We start from the raw sequence: 20,041 nt of genomic DNA, 5'->3' as shown, positions 1-20,041 counted from the left end.
AGAGCTCAGATAGCGTACGATAGGAGAAAGAAGATCAATGAATCATCTTAATCTCGACCTTTTTCTTTGTTATATTGTCTTTCTGAGTGGTGTATTTTCAGTTTTGCATTGTTTCTCCGACTCTTTTATCGTTCATTATTTTTTGTGACGAAATTGAATCTGAAACTTTAAGTGATCCAAAAGAAGAAAAAAAAATTCTACTAAAAATTAAAAGAGAAAATAAATTCTTATCATATTGCGTTTTGGGAAGATGATGAATTTGTCAAAGAGAGTACCAATGTTGATCTTGTTTTGGAAAAAATAAAGAATATGAGATCATGAAAAGTGGGCTATCAATGGCTCTTTTGAGTTTTAATATGGCGAAGATGATATAAATTAATAAAACAATTAATGATAGAGAAATAAAGTGGCATGTGACACTTTTAAACTGGTTAATGACATTTAAAACATTACATCACGCTCCTCATCTGCGTGGTCACAACGCAGAATAGAGAATGGGTCAAAATGGCTCATTTACAAAGATATTAAAAAGTTTTATGGGGTGATAGGACGCTTTCAAAATTAAGGTGTCTTTATGAAAATACGGGACAATTTCGGATGATAAGTTTATGTCTTTTCTCTTTGCTATACAAAGACTTTATCTTTCCTATCGCTCCGTTCATTCTTCTGCCACCGTCATTATCACCATCACCTCCTTCTCCTCCTCTTTTATCGCCATCATTTTTTTCATCACCGCGATAGAAAATAGTTAATGACGATAGATAATTGCAGCGAAAGATGACAAAGAACAAGAAGACGGAGGAAGAGAGAAAGAATGAACAAGGTTGAGGGAGATTGAAAAGAAAAAAGAAGAGGGGAAAATTTAAAATTTTAAAATTTAAAAGAGGCGGGGGGTTCAGACTTTTTAAAGATTAGTATACACCCCAAAGTTTTTCATTAATTACATTTGATCAAGTCAATGTCACCGGCTTTGATTTAGGGCCCGTTTGGATGGGCTTAATAAAAGCAGCTTTAAAAATGTCACGATCCAAATCAGGCCGCGACTGGCACCCACACTTACCCTCCTATGTGAGCGAACCAACCAATCTAAACCTTAACATTTCAATATAATATCAACAGAAAGTAATGCGGAAGACTTAAACTCATTAATAAAAATCAATTCAATAACTTCTAAAAACTCAACAACTATTATTATCCCCAAAATCTGGAAGTCATCATCACAAGAACATCTACTTCAAATTACTAAAGCTAAGAGTATCTAGAAGCTAAAATACATAAAAAAGCTAGTCCATGCCGGAACTTCAAGGCATCAAGACATGAAGAGGAAGATCCAGTCCAAGCTAGAAGCATTAGCTCACCCTGATATCCGAAGTAATGAAGACTGGCTAGAGTTGCGGTTGAGTTGAAGACGATGGCACGTTTGCTGCACTCCACAAATAATAAAGAAGAAAACATAAAAGTAGGGGGTCAGTACAAACACAAGTACTGAGTAGGTATCATCGGCCAACTCAAAATAGAAAACAGTATATATCAGATAACATCATAAAATCAACTAATATCCTTAGCATGCAGCATTTACAATTACCATAACCCATGGTTACAACACAAAGCACATCAATGAGGACTCACGCCTCCTCATCATACTCATTTGGGAATTAGGTTCATTAGATTAAATATATTAACATCTTTCAAGATTCATTATCTTTATTCCCTTTGTGTCAGTACGTGACACTTCGCTCCTCAATATACTATCCTGGTGTCGGAACGTGACACTCCGATCCTCATTCTATCCAGGTGTCGGAACGTGACACCCGATCCATATTCTATCCTGGTACCGGAACGTGGCACCCGATCCATATACTATCCTGGTGTCGGAACGTGACACTCCGATCCTCATTCTATCCTGGTGTCGGAACGTGACACCCGATCCATATTCTATCCTGGTACCGGAACGTGGCACCCGATCCATATTCTATCCTGGTATCGGAACGTGACACTCCGATCCTCATATACTATCCTGGTACCGGAACGTGGCACCCGATCCATATTCTATCCTGGTGTCGAAACGTGACACTCCGATCCTCATATACTATCCTGGTACCGGAACGTGGCATCCGATCCCCTAATTTCACTACTTTCGTTCATCAAGCCTTCTTTTATACCAAGGCATCATCATTAACAAAGTAGATTAGGGTTTCTTTTTCAAGATTTAGGATTCAATAGTTTCATCATGCTTATTTCATCACAATTTTATCATCACAACATGCAAACACATAATTAAGCATATAGAAGGGTTTACAACACTACCCAATACATATCATTCTCTATTAAGAGTTTACTACGAATAGTATAAAAACCATAACCTACCTCCACCGAAGATTAGTGATCAAGCAAGCAATTTCCCCAAGCTTTGTTCTTCGTTTTCTCTCTTCCTCGTTCGATCCTCTCTCTCTCTTTGTTATTTCTACTTTTCTTATCCAAACCCTCTTTCTTTTACCCTAATTAGCATATAATTAAGAATAAAAGATGGCAATAATAACCCACTAATTAACTTAAGGTTACCTCTTTTAATCCCTCAAGTAATTAGACTTATTAGCATTAACCCACTAACTTTATAATTAAAGCAGGAATAGTCCAAAACGTCCCTTAAAACCTTAAAGAAATCCGACTCCGCCTGGGATTACGCAGCCTGTGACGGGCCGTCGTGCCTGCGACGGTCCGTCCTGCTGCTCCGTCACAGAGTTCAGAGACTCAATTCTCTGAAGAGTCTGTGACGGTCCGTCACGTCTGTGAAGTTCAGAGAGTCGATTTCAGTACCCATTTTTCAGAATTTCTAAGTGTTTTGAAACGAGACACCCTCGACGGTCCGTCGTGCCCATGACGGTCCGTCGTGGGTTCCTTCGTCCCAGCCAGTTTTTCCAGAAATAAAATCTGCGCTCAAAACGACTAAACAGGCCGTTACAAAAAAAGTACTTTTGAAAGTGCTGAAACTTATTTTTAAAATAAGCAGTTATACATTTGGATAAAAGTGCTGAAGTTGTTATGCCAAACGTGAAAAGGGAAAAATAGAAGAAAGAGATGTTAGGGTTATATGGGTAATTTGGAGATTGTATAAAAATATTAAGGGAAAAAACATAAAAATGTGGTCAACTTAAAACAGCTTATAAGCTAAAAAAAAAGAACACCCCTACCCCAGCTTTTAACTTTTGGCTTAAAATAAGTTTTTTTTTTAAACTTAAAATAAGCTATTTTGAGTATTGTCAAACAGTTAAATAAGTTAAAAACCAACTTTTAAGTCAGTTTGACCAGCTTTTAAGCTGAGCCAACCAGGCTCTTAAAGACTTTAATGACATCTTTTTCCAGGTCTGCTTACTGGATATATAACTTAACTTAATGATTTTAACTGATTATCGATTTTTAAATTTACTAATCTGATAGCCAATTAATAAGACATTAATTGATTTGATAACGAACTTGCAATTATCAAACAATTATTAGATGATGTATAGAATTGGCAATCAAGCTTGAAATTTGAGTAGTTGAGTAGCTAAAACATAGAGCTAAACTGAGCAAAAAGAATCTAATATTTTGTTATAAATATAGTGAACGTCTATCTATTAAAGAAAATTTAGATACCTAATTTTGAGACCAAGTCAATTTTTTCCTATAAATAAAAGGATTCTCGTCATTATAAATCATCATTTCGAGAAGAATAATAAGTTTTACCTCTTCTGATCTCTATTTTATTCTCGTTATATTATATAGTTTCATAACAAAATTAATATTATATTAAGATTAATAGTTATAACAATAATACAATTCTTTGCCCTATTATTATTCTAAAATATTTGGATATATATTAATTACAAAAATATCTAACTTCCTTGTAAAACTACTAATATCTCATAGATACCCTTTTATCCTTGTGAAAATTCTTTGCCCTATTATTAGGCATTGGAATTGCCCCATAATTGAGCAACTTAAACCCCAACTTAGCTTTACAAGCTGTGCAATGCTAATTAATCGTGATAAACAATACAAGAAGAACAAATACGTAATTTATTATCACTATATATTGGATAAGTGATGATTAATAATCCTTTTAATTTTCTATTCCAACACTTAATTTTGTGTCCTCAAATATAATGTAAAAAATATGTAGTAGATCACTAACAACACCGTCGATCCGGATTATTTATATTTAGGGTAGATTAATAATAGTCTCATAAATATATAAACTTTGAGCATTTTTTATCTTTTAATTTACCAAATATAAGTATTTTCGTATCCATCAAGTTTAATATATTGCAGTTCTTAAGTTTTAGGAGAAATGTGAATTTTTTTCATTTAATTGAAAGGAATCGCAATTCAATAAATTGTACTATACACTAAAAAAAAGTAAATTAAAATAGCACAAAAATAAAACTACAACCCCCAAATCTGAGTCCAATTGATTATCTTTTTCACGTAGTTCCCTTTAAATCTAATAACTTTTTTTAAAAAAAATATTTATGGACACCAAATTCAAAAGGGTTCACTTTAGGCAAAAGTTAAAGGACACATACTTGTCAAAATATTTAAATAAAATACATATTTTAAATTAACGCAAATATAATAGCATCTCCAATCATATTTTGAAGAGTAAAATATAGAAGAAGAGTTGGAGAGGGTTGAAGAGTCCTTTTTTTATTTTATTCTCTAAAAATAAAAAATAAAAAGTTAAATTAAAATAAGTCAGAGACAATGCATATATGTCCTAATTTAGATTTTATTATATGGTCAATATTATTTTAAAGGCAAAGAGGAAAACATAATACTTTGACAACCTGTTTATCATGATTGCTTGACGGTTCAAATATAAATTAGTAATGAATTACCATAGTAAGTAAAGTATGATCCTCGCATCTATGACATCTTTTTGCTAACAAACAAACGATGTCTTTTCTTCTTCTTCTTTTTTTTAAAAAAAAAAAAATCAATTAAAAAAAAGACTAATCTTTCCTTTTTAAATTTTAACCCGTATTGAGTATTTGCTTTAAAGTTCATCATATTCAAATTTCTATAGAATAAACTCATTTTGAAAGGCAAACACTTTAAAATTATAAACGTACAATTCATATTTAAATTTAAACTCGTAATATTTGGCTAAATAATAAATGAAAAAGAATCAAAATTGCATCTGAACTATGTGAAATAAATTATTTATACTTTTTTTTTGCATTTTGGGATACAAGTGTCTCCGTTGTTATTCTAAGAGACCACAAATACCCTCAAAAGTTAACTCCCTACATTTTTAGAGACGCAACAATCCATGAGGGACTAATCCTTCTACCTAAGCGTTGCAACTAGAATTTACTTAAAAACTAGACTTTATCGCCGCAAAAGCTCATAATATCGCCATTACATGTTTTAATTGATTTTTAGCAAAAAATTCTCATTTTTATTTTTTTCTTCAATGTTTTAAAAAAATCACAAATGATATCGATCAAGGAGTTTGAAGACATTATATGTTTTATTTTTATGCTATATGTAAATGCATAAAACATACAATGATTACTACGAGGTTTGAATTGAGAGATAATTTTGATGATTTACGTAATAATATTGGATGTTTTAAATATTGATAGTGCATGTTATTTATTTTAGAAAATTTAGTTTGCAACTGAAAATTAATTATCATATTTTTTTGTTGGAAGAATAGGTTTTACTAGCGAGTGGCTATTACAACTTTAGTCGTCACTAAAAGTCACTCAAAACCTGGCAATATTTTGGAATTCTGTAGCGACTTTTGTTATCGCTAAAGGTGTAGTTCTTCTTGTAGTGAATCCTAGTTGGCAACACACAAGTTGAGGAATAAGTCCCACGTGGACTGTCACGTCAATGAGAATTTGAATAGTTAACTTTTGAGGGTATTTGTGGTCTCTTGCGATAAAGTCAGGGGAACTTTTAATCCCAAAATATAGTGAAAGGTATAGGTGGTCTATTTTGCATAATTCAAGAGTATTTTTGACCCTTTTTCGAATAATTAATTTAAAATATACTATGTACATAATAAATTAAAGAGGTTATTTTCACGTGTATAAGAATAGTACTAAATAAATAAATAATGTTTGAGATTAGTTATACTTGACTTATTTCTTCTTTATTGTTTGATTTGATATGATTAAGGACAATTTCGTCTTTAACCTAACTTATTCATGTAATACTCATTAATTATAAATCTTGTGATACTAAATATGATGTATAATTAATGTTTTTCGAGCTTCAAACAAAGAGGAGCTTCTTCCAAAGCATAATTAATGTTTTTCGAGCTTCTTCCAAAGCATAGGGCTCCTCTTTGTTTGAAGCTTTGCCAGGAAGCTTCTACTTGTTGAAACTTTGTTTCCCCTAATTCCAAGATTACTTTACTATACACTTAAAAGTTGGCTATCTTTATGGCATCGATTGTACAAGTTCGTGAAGAGGGCTGGACGAGTGGAATGAGGGAAAGCGGCTCGATCGACAAAAAAGAAGAGTAGGCTTTATCCTTCCCTCAACCTCCCCAGAAAGAGTCCATTCATTGTTGTCTTGGGGAACCAGAAATGGAATCGGTTTAAGAACCAACCATTGAAATTTCAATTCCCTATGTTTCTACTTACGTGTCTACTTTTTTCTTTTATAGTTGTCTATAATTACTTATTCATTTTGACAAATCAAGAAAAAATAATTTTTATTTTTGCTATAAAATTCCCAATTAATTATTTTGAAAAAGGTAGAACTTTTTGAAAATATAAATTCTTAATTCGTTCACATAATTGACAGTGTGAAATGATAAACTCAATATATCAACAATTATTTTCTTAACAAGTTTGTTAATTTAAAAATGGACAAGTAACGAGAAACAGGAAAAGTACATATATTTTTGAAAACACTATCAAACAAAGTACAACCTCCAACCCACATTAGATGATACCTTATCAAAAATATTTGTCTCAAATTTTTATTACTTACTAAATTATGATAGAAGACTTGGTTTTCTCATTTGACTCTTTTTCTCATTTGACTCTTATACAATTAATATGACATTGAAATTTCAAACAAATTTAGAAGATTTTTCTTTTTTTTTACAAAATGCTAATTAATATAAAGCAAAGGGCAAATAGTAATAATCAATTTATTAATAATTTCTTAATAGCCGCGTAAAATAGAAAGTGCATATCTAATATGAGAAGAATACAATATTAAATAATGCCAAGACTATTGCATGTTTTGTTTTTCTTCAATATATGTAGAATTAAGGGTGTTCATATGTCGGTTTGATTGGTTATTGGTCAAATCAAAATCAACCAACTTAATCAGTTTTAAAATTATCAAAATCAATATCAATTTGGTAGTTATCGATTTCAGTTTGGTTTTGTTTGGTTATCCGGTGATTAATCATACACAAAAATTTTAAAAAAATCATTCAAAATGTGAAAAAGAGACAACAATCCATTAAAAAAAAGTTAGAATGACGGAAATTTGTTGAATTTCGACCACTAAATTTATAATGATTAAAATTTTAAAATTCACTATATTAGCTTAGAAGGAAGTGACATTAACACTTTCAATCCCACAAAGAAATGTCGTAAATATATACATGAAATCAATAATATAAATGTTTTTACCTTGAACATTTTGCTTTTAATAAGTAATTATAATGAAAACACATATAAGATCTTTAAAAATGTTTACAAAAATAATATCTTAAGTATGTATATTAATAAAATATATGTATATAATTCATCGATTTGTTCTGTTGTTTCTTCAATTTTTTCTGAATAAAATTATAATCAAATCAGATACTATCGATTTTCAAAAATCTAAAACCAAACCCAAATAAAATCGATTTAATTTAATTTTTTAATTTGAATCAATTTATATCTAAACCGTGAACGCCCTTAGCGGGGTTATTTGGTTCATGAAACAAGATGCAATATCCAAAATTAGATTTGGACAAAAGATACAATGGTTTTGAACATAAATTAAAACTATTTTTCACTTTTGTCCTTTTATTATTCTTAAAATTAATGATTCAAAGCAAAATCATAAATATGAATAAATAACGTTCTTCAAAATGTGAACTAGGAGCAAAAATTAGAAGAACTTTTTAAATAAATCTCTTAAACTTTGAGCAATTAACTTATTTTAAATATGGAAAAAAGTCTACCAATCCACTTATTTTGATATAGAGAAAATACTTTATTCGATTGAAGGTATAAATTTATTTGGTTGAACGATAAGATAAATTTATTGCTTCAACCAAATAAGGTTTTAATTTGATATTAAACTTAGGAATTGTTTGATCGGAAACAAATTATTCTAGGACTAATTATCCGAAGTAAGTTATATTCCACATGTATATTGATCATTAAGCAATAAATGATAGGATAAATAATCTTAGGATTACTGAATACCTCCAACTAAATACAAGATAAAGTAATCCTCCATTTATCTCTAGATTTTTATTATACCTTATAACTAACTCACAACAAATGACACTCTAATCTTAAATATCCAACACAATAATATTGAAGTAACTTGATATGCAAATCAAAGGAAACAAAAATAACCTAGTACGTGAACCAAATGAAATGAAAAATTAATCCCTTTCTTCATCTTTACTCCACTATATTAAAATAATTGTTCAGTTTAAAAATCAAGAGATAATTTAGAATATTTAACATTTAATATATTTTTCAAAACATTACATTCAATATTTTCATGCTATTAAATACTATTTAATATCTAATAAATTTCCCAAACATTACATTTAATGTATTTAAATGGTATGTAGTAATATTAATGTTATTACTTATTATTTAGAGCCTGTTTGACAATACAGTTAAAATGATTTATTTTAGAAGCATTATTTTAAATAAATTTTGAAAAAAAATAATAATTTGTGTTTGATTAATTTATTTGAAAAATATTTTTCATAAGTAAACTGTATTTGATTGATCTTTTTCGAAAAGTATTTTCGCTTGTCAAATTACAGAAAAATAACAATTATTAATGTAATTTTAATATTAAGATTATTTTATAGATAAATTATTTAAAACATCTACCGTAAAAAAGTTAATCAAACATAAACTTTTGTTAAATTAAAATGTACATATTTAAATTTTCAACCTTACAAAAGTATTGTTGTTATCTTTTTCCTAATTCTATAAAATCATACTTAAAATAATATGTAAAATACTAAATAATTATATATATATAAATTATAAAATTTATTATATAAAGATAAAAATAAAATTTAACCAAACTTATGAGATGTGTTAATAATTAATAAAAAGTATAGTGATAAATACGTATACATGAAATTAGTTTTGATACGAGTAATTTTTTATTTTTACTTAAAACTGTTTCTGCTTCTATATAGTTTTGCCAGATACATAATTATTCAACAAAAATGTTTTTTTCTCAAAATAATTGTTTAGATCTTCCAATAGCAATGCCAAACACGGTTTTAGTGGAAGTAATATTAAGTATAGTTTTCGATTCGATTTTAATGGTGACTTCAATGTGTGCTACGAACTCTTTTAAGTTAAAAGAAAGAAAAGAATACGCTAGTATACGACGCCGTTGGATTGAATTAGGTGTAGACAAACGCATGAGATGCAAAGACGAAGAAACCAATGAGGAGGGTTCCACTTGAAGCATAATCCCATTTTACCCAAATATATAACCCTCCTCCGTTTCATGGCCCTACGGCCTTCTCATTTCTTCATTGTTTCATTCCACCACCGCCTCCTCTCTCATTCTCCGGCGACCTCTCTTCTTCTCTTCCCATCTCTGCTCCGTCGTTTTTCCTCCAACACTTCGGTATCTCTCACGCGACACAAACACAAATCATCTTCTCTACCTCCTCCTCCTCCTCCTCCGCCGCCGCCGTCGTCTTCTTCTTCTCTTCTCCGACCGTCGGCGACTCTATCCGAAGCCCTGGCGCAGAAAATTGGAAAATCTATTCGCCGTCCCGGCGCACCTTCAAAGGCCCGGGTGTATACGGATATCAATGTGATCCGACCTAAAGAGTATTGGGATTATGAATCCCTAACTGTTCAATGGGGGTAATTTGTTGATTTATTTTTGTTTGTGTTTATTATATGTGTTTTCGAGGCTGTTTAGATGGAATTGATGTTTTCTGTGTTTGTTGATTGGAATATAGGGAGCAGGATGATTACGAGGTGGTAAGGAAAGTTGGGAGAGGGAAGTATAGCGAGGTGTTTGAGGGAATTCACACTACTAATAATGAAAAATGCATCATCAAAATCCTTAAGCCAGTGAAGAAGAAAAAGGTTGGTTGTTTTCCTTCTTTGCTTCTTTATATATACATATATTCAAAGCTCGTTAATAAGGTTCTATATATTCTTGTAATTTGTGCTTTATAGAAATTTAAGGATTTTCGTTGTGAGGTGCTGAATTCTATTGTTGGACGGCTACTATTGCAGCTTGAGGGATGAGAACATTTCATTTGCTTGTGCGTTATATGAGTGTAAACTAGAGTAAACTCTTTCTTTTGGGTAAGTAATGAAATATAATACTCACCTATGATGTTGGAATCAGCTTATATGAGAAAGAAAGACATGATTGAGTTTTGAAAGATGTGGTCTACCACTCAAACTTGGAAACCAAACAGAAGGTGCAGTGGAAAAATTAGAAAGGAATTTTGAGGTTTCTTTTTCTGCATGCAGGTAGATCCTTTAGTTGCTTCTCAAAGCTGTAGTCCTTTCCCTAAGTTAGCTTTGGTGAACTTACTGCAGTGTTAACTTTTTTTCCTTGTAGTTGCACGAACTAATTAGGTAATATCTTCTTAGAGACATCCCCTTTTACTCAACATGATATACATCATCCACCACTTACATCTAGAAGTGTTATCATTACTAAGTCACATGTTTCTGCTAAGCTTTGGAAAGGCACCCTCTTTTAGTCTTTTACACCGTAATAGATGTCGAACACAAGTATTTAAAGGATTAATCTATTCTCATGTTGTATTTTGGTTTACAGGTTTTAGTTTCTGTTTGTTCCATATGTGAAGTAAGTTTGGTTTAATACAGAAAGTGTTGGAGATAACAATTTATTTTCTTTGTTATCAGTTTTTTTGCTGGTGGGAGGTAGGGCTGTTGGGAGGTAGGAGATACCCCTGGAATTATCAAGGTGCACACAAGCTAGCCTAAGTAGCTTTGTGATAAAGAAGAACTCGATCCAACTGGATAAGAGAAGCATCAAAGATCTTAACAGAAGCTCGTAAACCTCATTTTCTAAGATGAAAAAAACCAGAACTAACAACAATACCAATTTATGATATTCTAATTGGACATTGATATACCACAACACACTACTACACCTCAGTCCCGAGCAAGTTGGGGCTGAGTATAGGAATTCCAAGACCTTATAAATCTTTCAAGAGAACTTCCTTCAATGTTATTTTAGGTCTCCACTCACCATGATTTCACACCTAGAGACTGGCGCCTAATGATGTTGATGAAATGCATAAACAGTCTCATGCAACCTCTAATTTTAACCTCAATGGTGCGACTTGCACCCCCTGGAGCTTAATTTACCACATTCTGCAATAATGTTGCAGTATCCTTGATGTCGTATTTCTACATCCCTAAATATTTTTTTTGTTTTTCTTCCGCCAAACTTGTTAAACGTACAGAGGCCTTGTTTTGATGTTCTTCAAATTTGGAAGTCCTTGTGTCTATTGTCCTGAGCAGTTTCTTAGAATGCTCAAGTTTTTAAAAGGGCTTGTGATTTCGTAGTTCTATGTTTTTTGAGCTACGTAATGTATTATTGATATTATTCAAGCTCATCAGATATCTCCAGGTTTTGACTTTCTTTATCTTCCATTCTTTAGCAAAATGAGTTTTTTCATGTGTATATCTCTTAACTGTTCTGTTCTGTCAACTTACCGTAGTAACTCTTGATTACTTATGAGTGATGGACATATATCTGCAAGTTCTGTGTGCATTTGCCTTTTCGTTGGCACTCTGAATCACACTCTTTTGTTTATTGCAGCATATCTTCGCACCTTTATTTAGCTCTGGTACTTATCTGTTATTGTCACTTACTGCAGATCAAGCGTGAGATTAAGATACTGCAGAATCTTTGTGGTGGACCTAATATTGTGAAGTTACTTGATATTGTCAGAGATCAGCAGTCGAAGACCCCAAGTCTTATATTTGAATATGTGAATAACACAGATTTTAAAGTGCTCTATCCAACTCTTTCTGACTTTGACGTTAGATATTACATCTATGAGCTGTTGAAGGCAAGTTTTCTGTTGATGTGGATTTTTAAGGCCTCTCAGTATATGTTTTTTTGTGTATCTCCAATATTTTTCTGATTTGATTATGGGCAGTTGCTATTGATTACAGTATTAACTATTAGATTATTTCTATACAGGATGCTGCTCCCTTTGAATCTCTTTTAAGATGTAACCTGAAGATGATCTGTGCAAAGTGTTAGAGATAATAAACTTATTTTTGATGAGGAATTTCACTATTTTTGAACAAATTTCACAGAAAGATTATGTGCATAATGGTTGATCTATTTTTGTTTTGAATTTGACATCTTCCTCAAGTTTGAATTCTTCCCTTAGGTGGGAAAAATGATTTCCCGACTTTTGAACTATTCTCATTAACTGAACTCTCCTTTCTTCACATCTGAAGCTGTTCTGTGAATTATGTCTTCCATATTCAAATAATAATGTAGCTAGACGTGGTAAGGTCTGCGTACACGCTACACGCCACTTGTGGGAACATTGGATATGTTGTTGTATGTTCTAGACATGGATGGGCAAGTTGACCTGGCCATCTCTGTTATCAGGAAAAAAATGTATCTAAATATGATTTATCAAAACCAAAAATCTGCAATTACATATTTTATTTTCTATCTCCATGAAAGTTAAAGTAGACTAAGTTCCTTGAGATGGGGAGGGAGTACAACTGAAAGCTCCTTGTTTTCTGTTATGAGTGGAAAGGACACTTTCCTTAGATTTCTGTTGACTGGTGAGGTTTGGGTGTATAATAGGTAATAATATCAGCTGAGGTTCGTATTGTTCTGGTCTGCTGGGTAATTTGATGAGATTTCCAGAGTACAAGGAAAAAAACATGTTACAGAATTGAAAGATAAATTATTGGGCATATGAATGAGACATGTTATAATGGAGCAAAATGTTCATTGGCAATTACTAGTCTGGGATCATGACATAGTTGTTTGTGGTGCTGCTGTTGTTACAGACTTGACTATTAAAATCTTAGATATATTCTTTGTTATGCTGTTTATTATTTGTATCAGGTGTCATGGCCAGAATTATCTCATATTTCTCGTTCTTCTCATTTTCGAGATGATGCATGTTTCCATATTATGCTGTGCAGTTTGATTTTTTCTTGAGGTGTCACTTTTCAGTAAATTCAAGTATTACTGTATCCTTTGCAGGCATTAGATTATTGTCATTCTCAAGGTATTATGCACCGGGATGTGAAGCCCCATAATGTGATGATTGATCATGAGCAGCGGAAACTTCGACTAATAGATTGGGGGCTTGCTGAATTTTATCATCCCGGGAAGGAATATAACGTTCGTGTGGCTTCTAGGTTCGCTTTTTCTTTGCTGTTTGTATCATTTGTCTTCTGAAATTTAAAGTCAAATAAATTTGACGTTTGAATGCTAGACTGGTTCTCTCTTGTTCAGTGTTTTTATTAATTTAGTGAAGGCATAACCTCAATTTTCTTGTAGTCGTTAGCATTTCCTTTTTGGGGGTAAGTAATAGAAAATTCTGCATATTGGATATATAAAGGAAGACTAAAGTTCCTTTAGCTTTGTAAGGAGTCCATGAACTCCATCAAGTGTCAAAATCAATCATATTGGTCATTCTACCCCAAAGTACCAAATTTTGTAAAACATATTTTAGATTGTTTGCAGCATCAAAATTAAATATTATTTTAGAACACCTGTGATTATGTCCTTGCCTACATTCCAAAGCATCATAATAAAGGGATATATTGTTTTGAGTCGTTTATTGGGGTTACCCATCCCGTTTCCTTCTCAGCACAAAGAGCGCTTGTCACTGCTTTTGGCATCACCAATTGAACACCATTCTCTCGAAATCCTTTTGCACTTGGTGATGAACAAAAACAAATGATCCCTCTGGTGTTGGAGAAATGAACATCTTTTTAATTGTTTTGGATGAACTGAGAATCTAGTTTATCTTAATTCCAATTATTGAGCTTCGAAATGACACTGGTTTACAGAATGAAACTGATATTGAGGGTTTAAATGGCTGAGAGTTCAGAAGCTATCATGTTTTTAATAGTTTGCTGTATTTTTGGATGATAACACAAGAAAGATTATACTTTAGAACTGCTAGGGGTAATTCATGTACTTGTTGTGTCATTATGCTCTAGAATCTAAGAGGATAACTTTGGTGGGAGCTGGAGGATATATAGTTAGAAAACTATACTGAAAAAAAGTGCATATGTAGAAAATTGTACTTCCAGTTCTTCCATAGTGGGGCTAAATTGTTGACTCATACTTATGTGCTGGATTTATTGTCAGTCTAAGAGTAAGATTTCATTGTGATAGGAATGGATTGTTGAGAGACAGAGATAAGGATAATCAAGAAATGGATCTTGAAGTGCATAGTTTTGTGGATCAGAAACCCAGCTGGGGTAAGAATTTGGGTTGTGTTAGCCTGTTAGGAAGAGAAGGGAGGTTTTTGAGCTTTGAAGAATAAGAGCATAAGGGTTCTGTCTGACAGCTATTTATGAATCTTATTCAACGGGTACTACCTCTGTTACAGTTATGGGCATTCCCTCATCCGCTAAATGTTAAACTTACACTTCCATGAGATTTTATAATTAAGTGACACCTCACTTAAGTGATTATAGAATCCTAGTTTTTTTGCTTGCTTTTGTCAGTAAAGAGATATTACCTTTTCTTCTCAACATCCATAATCTAATAATTTAGGGAGGGCTTATTTTCTTTTGCCTTGTAGTTTTAAACAGACTTTCTGCCTCCTCTCTTTGTGGTTGCAGATATTTTAAAGGCCCTGAACTACTTGTTGATTTGCAAGACTACGATTACTCGTTGGACTTGTGGAGTCTTGGTTGTATGTTTGCAGGAATGGTGAGCAATTTTCTTTCTTGCACCTTTATTTTTTTCTCCACTTGAGCTATCATACAGGTGCCCATGTGAGACTTTATCTTGCATGGGTTATGCTTTCTACTTTTTTTTTTAGACTTGGTCCATGACTTGGTACTTACATAATGCCATTCATGACTGTTCGTCTTCTGGTAAATCGTGCATGAATGGCAGATACTGAGGCCCAAAAGTCAGAACTTACTTGTGTGTTAAGGTGTCCTCTTCCTCTCACTTTGATGCTTACTTCTAAGGAATTGTGCTGTATAGATATTCCGGAAGGAGCCTTTCTTCTATGGACATGACAATTATGATCAACTTGTGAAGATTGGGAAGGTATGTAGAATATCCTCCATGAAGTTGATTATCGTACCCTTTTGATGTTCAGACATTCATAAAGCCTACAGTTGTTTTTTAAGTATACAGTATGCATGATTTGGGAATTAAGTTACATCTTTTATCTATTTAGTTTTTGGTAATATGGTAAGTCACATGCGAATCTAAGTCAGAAAGAATCATAGCAAAGTTTATTCATCCAAATCAAAGGGTTTTGCAGGCAATATGAAATTGTATATTAGTGATTATGATAATCACCTACATAGAATGTAAGTCTCGGATTGTCTAAGTCAAGCTACATGAATGTGCAAGTACATTATGGTTTACACGTAAAACTTCCACTTAACTGTATCAGTGAAGCATGAACCCATTTTTCTCAGTCCACAACCCTTCATATGAAGTTAAACAGGGTCCACTATAAAAATGAGACCAAACAGTGAATAAAGGGAATAAGCTTTAACTGGAAGGGGGGAGGGTGGGGAGAGCAGGAATGTCAAAGCAAGAACGATAAGACAGCTTGAAAATTGGTGGCTCATCTGTCCACTTGCCAGCCTCACCAATGTATCACTATCAGTTTTCTCCCAAGACAAAATGTCCCGAGACCTGATGGCCTTTACTGTCCTATTAAGCACGAGATAGCCCCTTTAGTCCTGTACATGCTTACTGTCCCATACATTTTCTATCACTTGTTAACATCATCAACTCCCTGCTTATTCTGTTTCTGGAAATTAGTAAGCAAAAGTATTTTACTACTGCAAATTACCAGTTGATTGAATAGTGTTTGGGCTGTACGAAGATATTTACGTTGCCTCTGTTTTTTGCAAGCAACTATGAAATCTGTCATTTTTTCCTTTTTTATGTCCATCCGATTAATTAGACCAGAAAGCTACTGCATGAACATTCCTACTACAACATACATAAGAGTGAATTTTCCCCTCAAAACACCTCTGGCTCTCTCTAAATTGTCCAACAGACGCATGTGGGAATTATTCTCTTGATCTTCTTGAGCTCTCTGTACCTTCCATCTGCTGAGAATTTCTGTAATGGTTTGATGTCATCACCCATTTACCCCAAAAATATTCAAAGTTAGGCTCCTTATTCAGATAGTGAAAATAGACGCTCTATCTTTTACCTTACAACAGCAACAACTTACCCAGTGTAATCCCACAAGTGTACACTAGTGAGGTCTGAGGAGGGTAGTGAGGTAGAGAAGCTGTTTTCTGTAGACCCTCTCGCAAGAAAAAAAAGAATAAAGCAGGTCAGGAAAAGAAATGACACAAGTGAATAAGCAATGACAAAATACTAAAGAACGCATGACAAAGCTTAAAATGTTAAGAGGGCGGCGCTAAATACAACACATGACATGCAGGCCAGGGATCTTTTATTTGCGTTGAGGGACAGCTGTGACATCATTATATGTCTTGTGGGGATAATGCAAATTGCTCAATAAATAATTAGCAAAAGGGCTGCATGTACTATAGTTACCTTTCTAAAGAAAGGCTGCATGTATCACTAATACCAATATTTGATGTGTACCATTGAATTAGTCTAACCATAAGCTTGACTAAGCAACTGAAATATTTTGTTGGTGGGTTGCTCTTGAACTCAGACCTGTCTGCTGTCTAAAGAATATGGTAGATTAAAAGTAAGTTCGTGATGCAAATGATGAGCTAACACTGATCTATCCTCATTGGAGTGCCACTTTGTGTTTATGTTGGACTCTCATGTCAGTATTCTGATAAAAATAATCCCACTTGTCTCACCTAACCCAGTGGCGGACACAAGATTTTCATTAAGGGGTGTCAATGGTTATAGTTAAAAAATTATAAATAGGCTAGTAGGGCTTGAACACACGACCTCATATAGTGTTTGTAAGGCCGTAACCACAGTTTCAAAAAAAGTCCGTAACCAATAGACTAAGCCTTTAACTTGTTTCAAGTGGTGTCAATTTATGAATTTGTATTTATATTTATAGAACTAAAATTTTATCACTATATACAACGTAATTTTTCGACGATCCCCTCGACACCCCTTGGACCAAGGTAGGTCCGCCACTGACCTAATTCCTAGTAAGGATATGATTTATCGGCAAAATGGAAGTATAACTCAACTATTTGTTCGGTCGTTTCTTCACTATTCATCATCCTTGCTGCACTGGGTTTTAAAGTAATTCTTAATTATTTTATTTTGGACGGTGCCAAATATTTTACAAGATTACCAGGCTAATAAACATACATGAGCTGTATATATGCATTTTGAGAAGAGACCCCTTAAAAATTCCAATGTTATGGTCTTCAGGTTCTGGGGACTGATGAATTGAACTCTTATCTAAACAAGTATAGATTGGAATTAGATCCTCATCTTGCAGCTCTTGTTGGACGGTTAGTATCGTCAAAACTATCCTTTGTGATGGACCATTTTCAGCATATAATTAAATATCTTCAATGTTCGTTCAGACACAGCAGGAAACCATGGGCGAAGTTTATTAATTCTGAAAATCAACATCTCGCAGTGCCTGAGGTAAGAAAACTTGTCTCATTAGATCTCATACAATAAAATAAGGTGAAATCTATTGACCCAAAAATTTGCAATGCTTAATCTTTTTAGGCGGTTGATTTTGTTGACAAACTGCTCCGTTACGATCATCAGGAAAGACCGACTGCAAAAGAAGCAATGGTAAATATTCACTGCCTTTCCTCTCTACCAATATGTTATGTCACTTGTATATCAGGCAGGTGTACCTATGAAAAGTTTTTCTTCTGGACTTGCTAATAATAAATAAATAAATGAATGAAGTTTTCTGCTGTACTAAAATGGAAGTTATCAATCAAGTATAAATTTGATAACAAAAATTTTCACTTTCTCCTCTAGTCTTTGATTGGTTCAAGTTTCTTGGAAACATTGCTTACTGTAATTGTAATCTACATTGCAGGCTCATCCGTATTTTTATCCTGTACGAAATGCTGAGAGCAGTAGAACCCGCGCTCACTAAAACTAAAAGATCTAGCAGGCAATGGATCAATCTGCTGACCTTCTTTTGCAGTCTTTATGTGATACGCTGTGCTGATTCATATATGTTCTCTAGTGACGGGCGATTATTATGGACCACTCCTGGTTGATTTGCTGGTTTTATCAGATATAACTCATCTGCACCAGTTTTGGGTTTAATTGTATTGTTTCTTTTAGCTGTTTGTGTGACATAGGTAAAAAATAAGCAAAAAATTCAATTTGTTTTCTCATTTCCTGGTTTAGTCAACTTCTAGTTTGTTTTCTTTTTTTATTTACTTTTTGTGCTTCCGTAAGGTACAACTGTATGAATTCATTCAGAGTGTATTTTGTGTTCTTGAAAACTTTTGAACAAATGGATGCCTTCCCTTGTATCTCAAATTAGTTTTAGACTCTATAACTAGAAATATAAGTCACTACTGCCCTGCCTAGATTAGAGAACATTTACATTCCCAAATTTGTGCCAACAAAGTACCATGTATTCATATCCAACGATGTGTTTTTGTTAAAGATGCCACGTCGACCTTTAACAGACCTTGATATAGTTCCATATGTTTTCACATTTTACTCGTATCAGCTATTAATATTGTTAAGCGTGTTGCAACTTTGTTATCGTTGAATAATTTTGTCGAACTGCTTCTGCTATCCTGTCATTAGGATTAATTACAATACAAGAGTATAAGTTACTGGTTTTTTTTCTTGTCCCTATATATTAGGAAGTAGAAACATTAAAAAACTGCCGGCATTTAACTTTTACTTGATTTTTTTTCTTTTCAAAATTGATATTTCATGTTATAATTTCAATGAATAAGCGTCATACATTTTTTCTTAGTAGTCATCTAATAATAAGAAAGGGAAAGACCACTTAGTGCAGTGGAATACGATAGAGAGGTCAAACACCCCCCCCCCCTTCCCTTCTCCCACTTAGCTCATTGGGGCCTGCTAAAATGTTAACTTCATTTAGAATGAGACATAAGAATGATATATACAATTCACTAGCTAAATGGTTAATAATGAACGGGGACCAAAATAATAGGGGAGAGACAGCTGAAGGACATAGTAATTCATATTTGTCAATACAAATAAAATTAGATATTTGGTAGCATTAAAATGAGATTATAGTCTTCTTCTCTTTTGGTCCCATTGTTCTGGACCAAATCTGTATAAATTAACCCAAAAGGACTACATTTATAGTCCATTGAGCTTTCATTTGACACATGCCTATTTGGCATCTTTCTTTTCACTCACTTCTGTCAGCTTATGTTCTTTTCAACTAAAAAAGAGGGACCTCAAATCACATATTATGATTTATCAGGAATCTCAACTTTTGTGGGATTATCATACTTTCTCCATCTTGACTTAAAAAGTTCCAACAATAGTAGTTTCACCATACATTTTTCCTCTTAATTTGTCTAAAAAATATCATTTTTTTAAAAAATAAAATGATTTACTATCGCATAAATGGTTAATAAGTATCTTAAATCATATATTTGAGAAGTCTTCATTTTTTTCTTAATATTTATGTTAAATCAAA

The 20,041-nt window shown here is 32.9% G+C and overlaps 1 protein-coding gene across 1 annotated transcript; it reads left to right on the top strand.

Moving 5' to 3' along the window:
• Positions 1–9,528: 9,528 nt before the first annotated feature.
• On the top strand, positions 9,529–18,863 carry LOC101246108 (casein kinase II subunit alpha). Its single transcript, XM_010318867.4, has 10 exons — positions 9,529–10,091; positions 10,190–10,319; positions 12,101–12,295; positions 13,465–13,622; positions 15,063–15,153; positions 15,436–15,501; positions 17,800–17,882; positions 17,958–18,021; positions 18,109–18,177; positions 18,434–18,863. The coding sequence occupies exons 1-10, from the start codon at positions 9,724–9,726 to the stop codon at positions 18,491–18,493; spliced, it is 1,284 nt and encodes a 427-aa protein (XP_010317169.1). The 5' UTR covers positions 9,529–9,723; the 3' UTR covers positions 18,494–18,863.
• The last annotated feature ends 1,178 nt before the right edge of the window (positions 18,864–20,041 follow it).

The sequence above is a fragment of the Solanum lycopersicum genome, chromosome 2 (assembly GCF_036512215.1).
Source record: "Solanum lycopersicum chromosome 2, SLM_r2.1".
Taxonomy (NCBI): Eukaryota; Viridiplantae; Streptophyta; class Magnoliopsida; order Solanales; family Solanaceae; genus Solanum; species Solanum lycopersicum.
The sequence above is the reverse complement of the archived record's forward strand: the minus strand, read 5'-3'. Positions and strand labels throughout refer to the sequence as shown.

What these genes read in the sequence shown, in the direction of transcription:
- LOC101246108 (XM_010318867.4), top strand. Translation starts at nt 9,724, where the DNA reads ATGGCCCTACGGCCTTCTCATTTCTTCATTGTTTCATTCCACCACCGC. An exon ending in TCCCTAACTGTTCAATGGGG is followed by an intron (nt 10,092 to 10,189) that starts GTAATTTGTTGA and finishes ATTGGAATATAG; the next exon opens with GGAGCAGGATGATTACGAGG. An exon ending in ACATCTATGAGCTGTTGAAG is followed by an intron (nt 12,296 to 13,464) that starts GCAAGTTTTCTG and finishes TATCCTTTGCAG; the next exon opens with GCATTAGATTATTGTCATTC.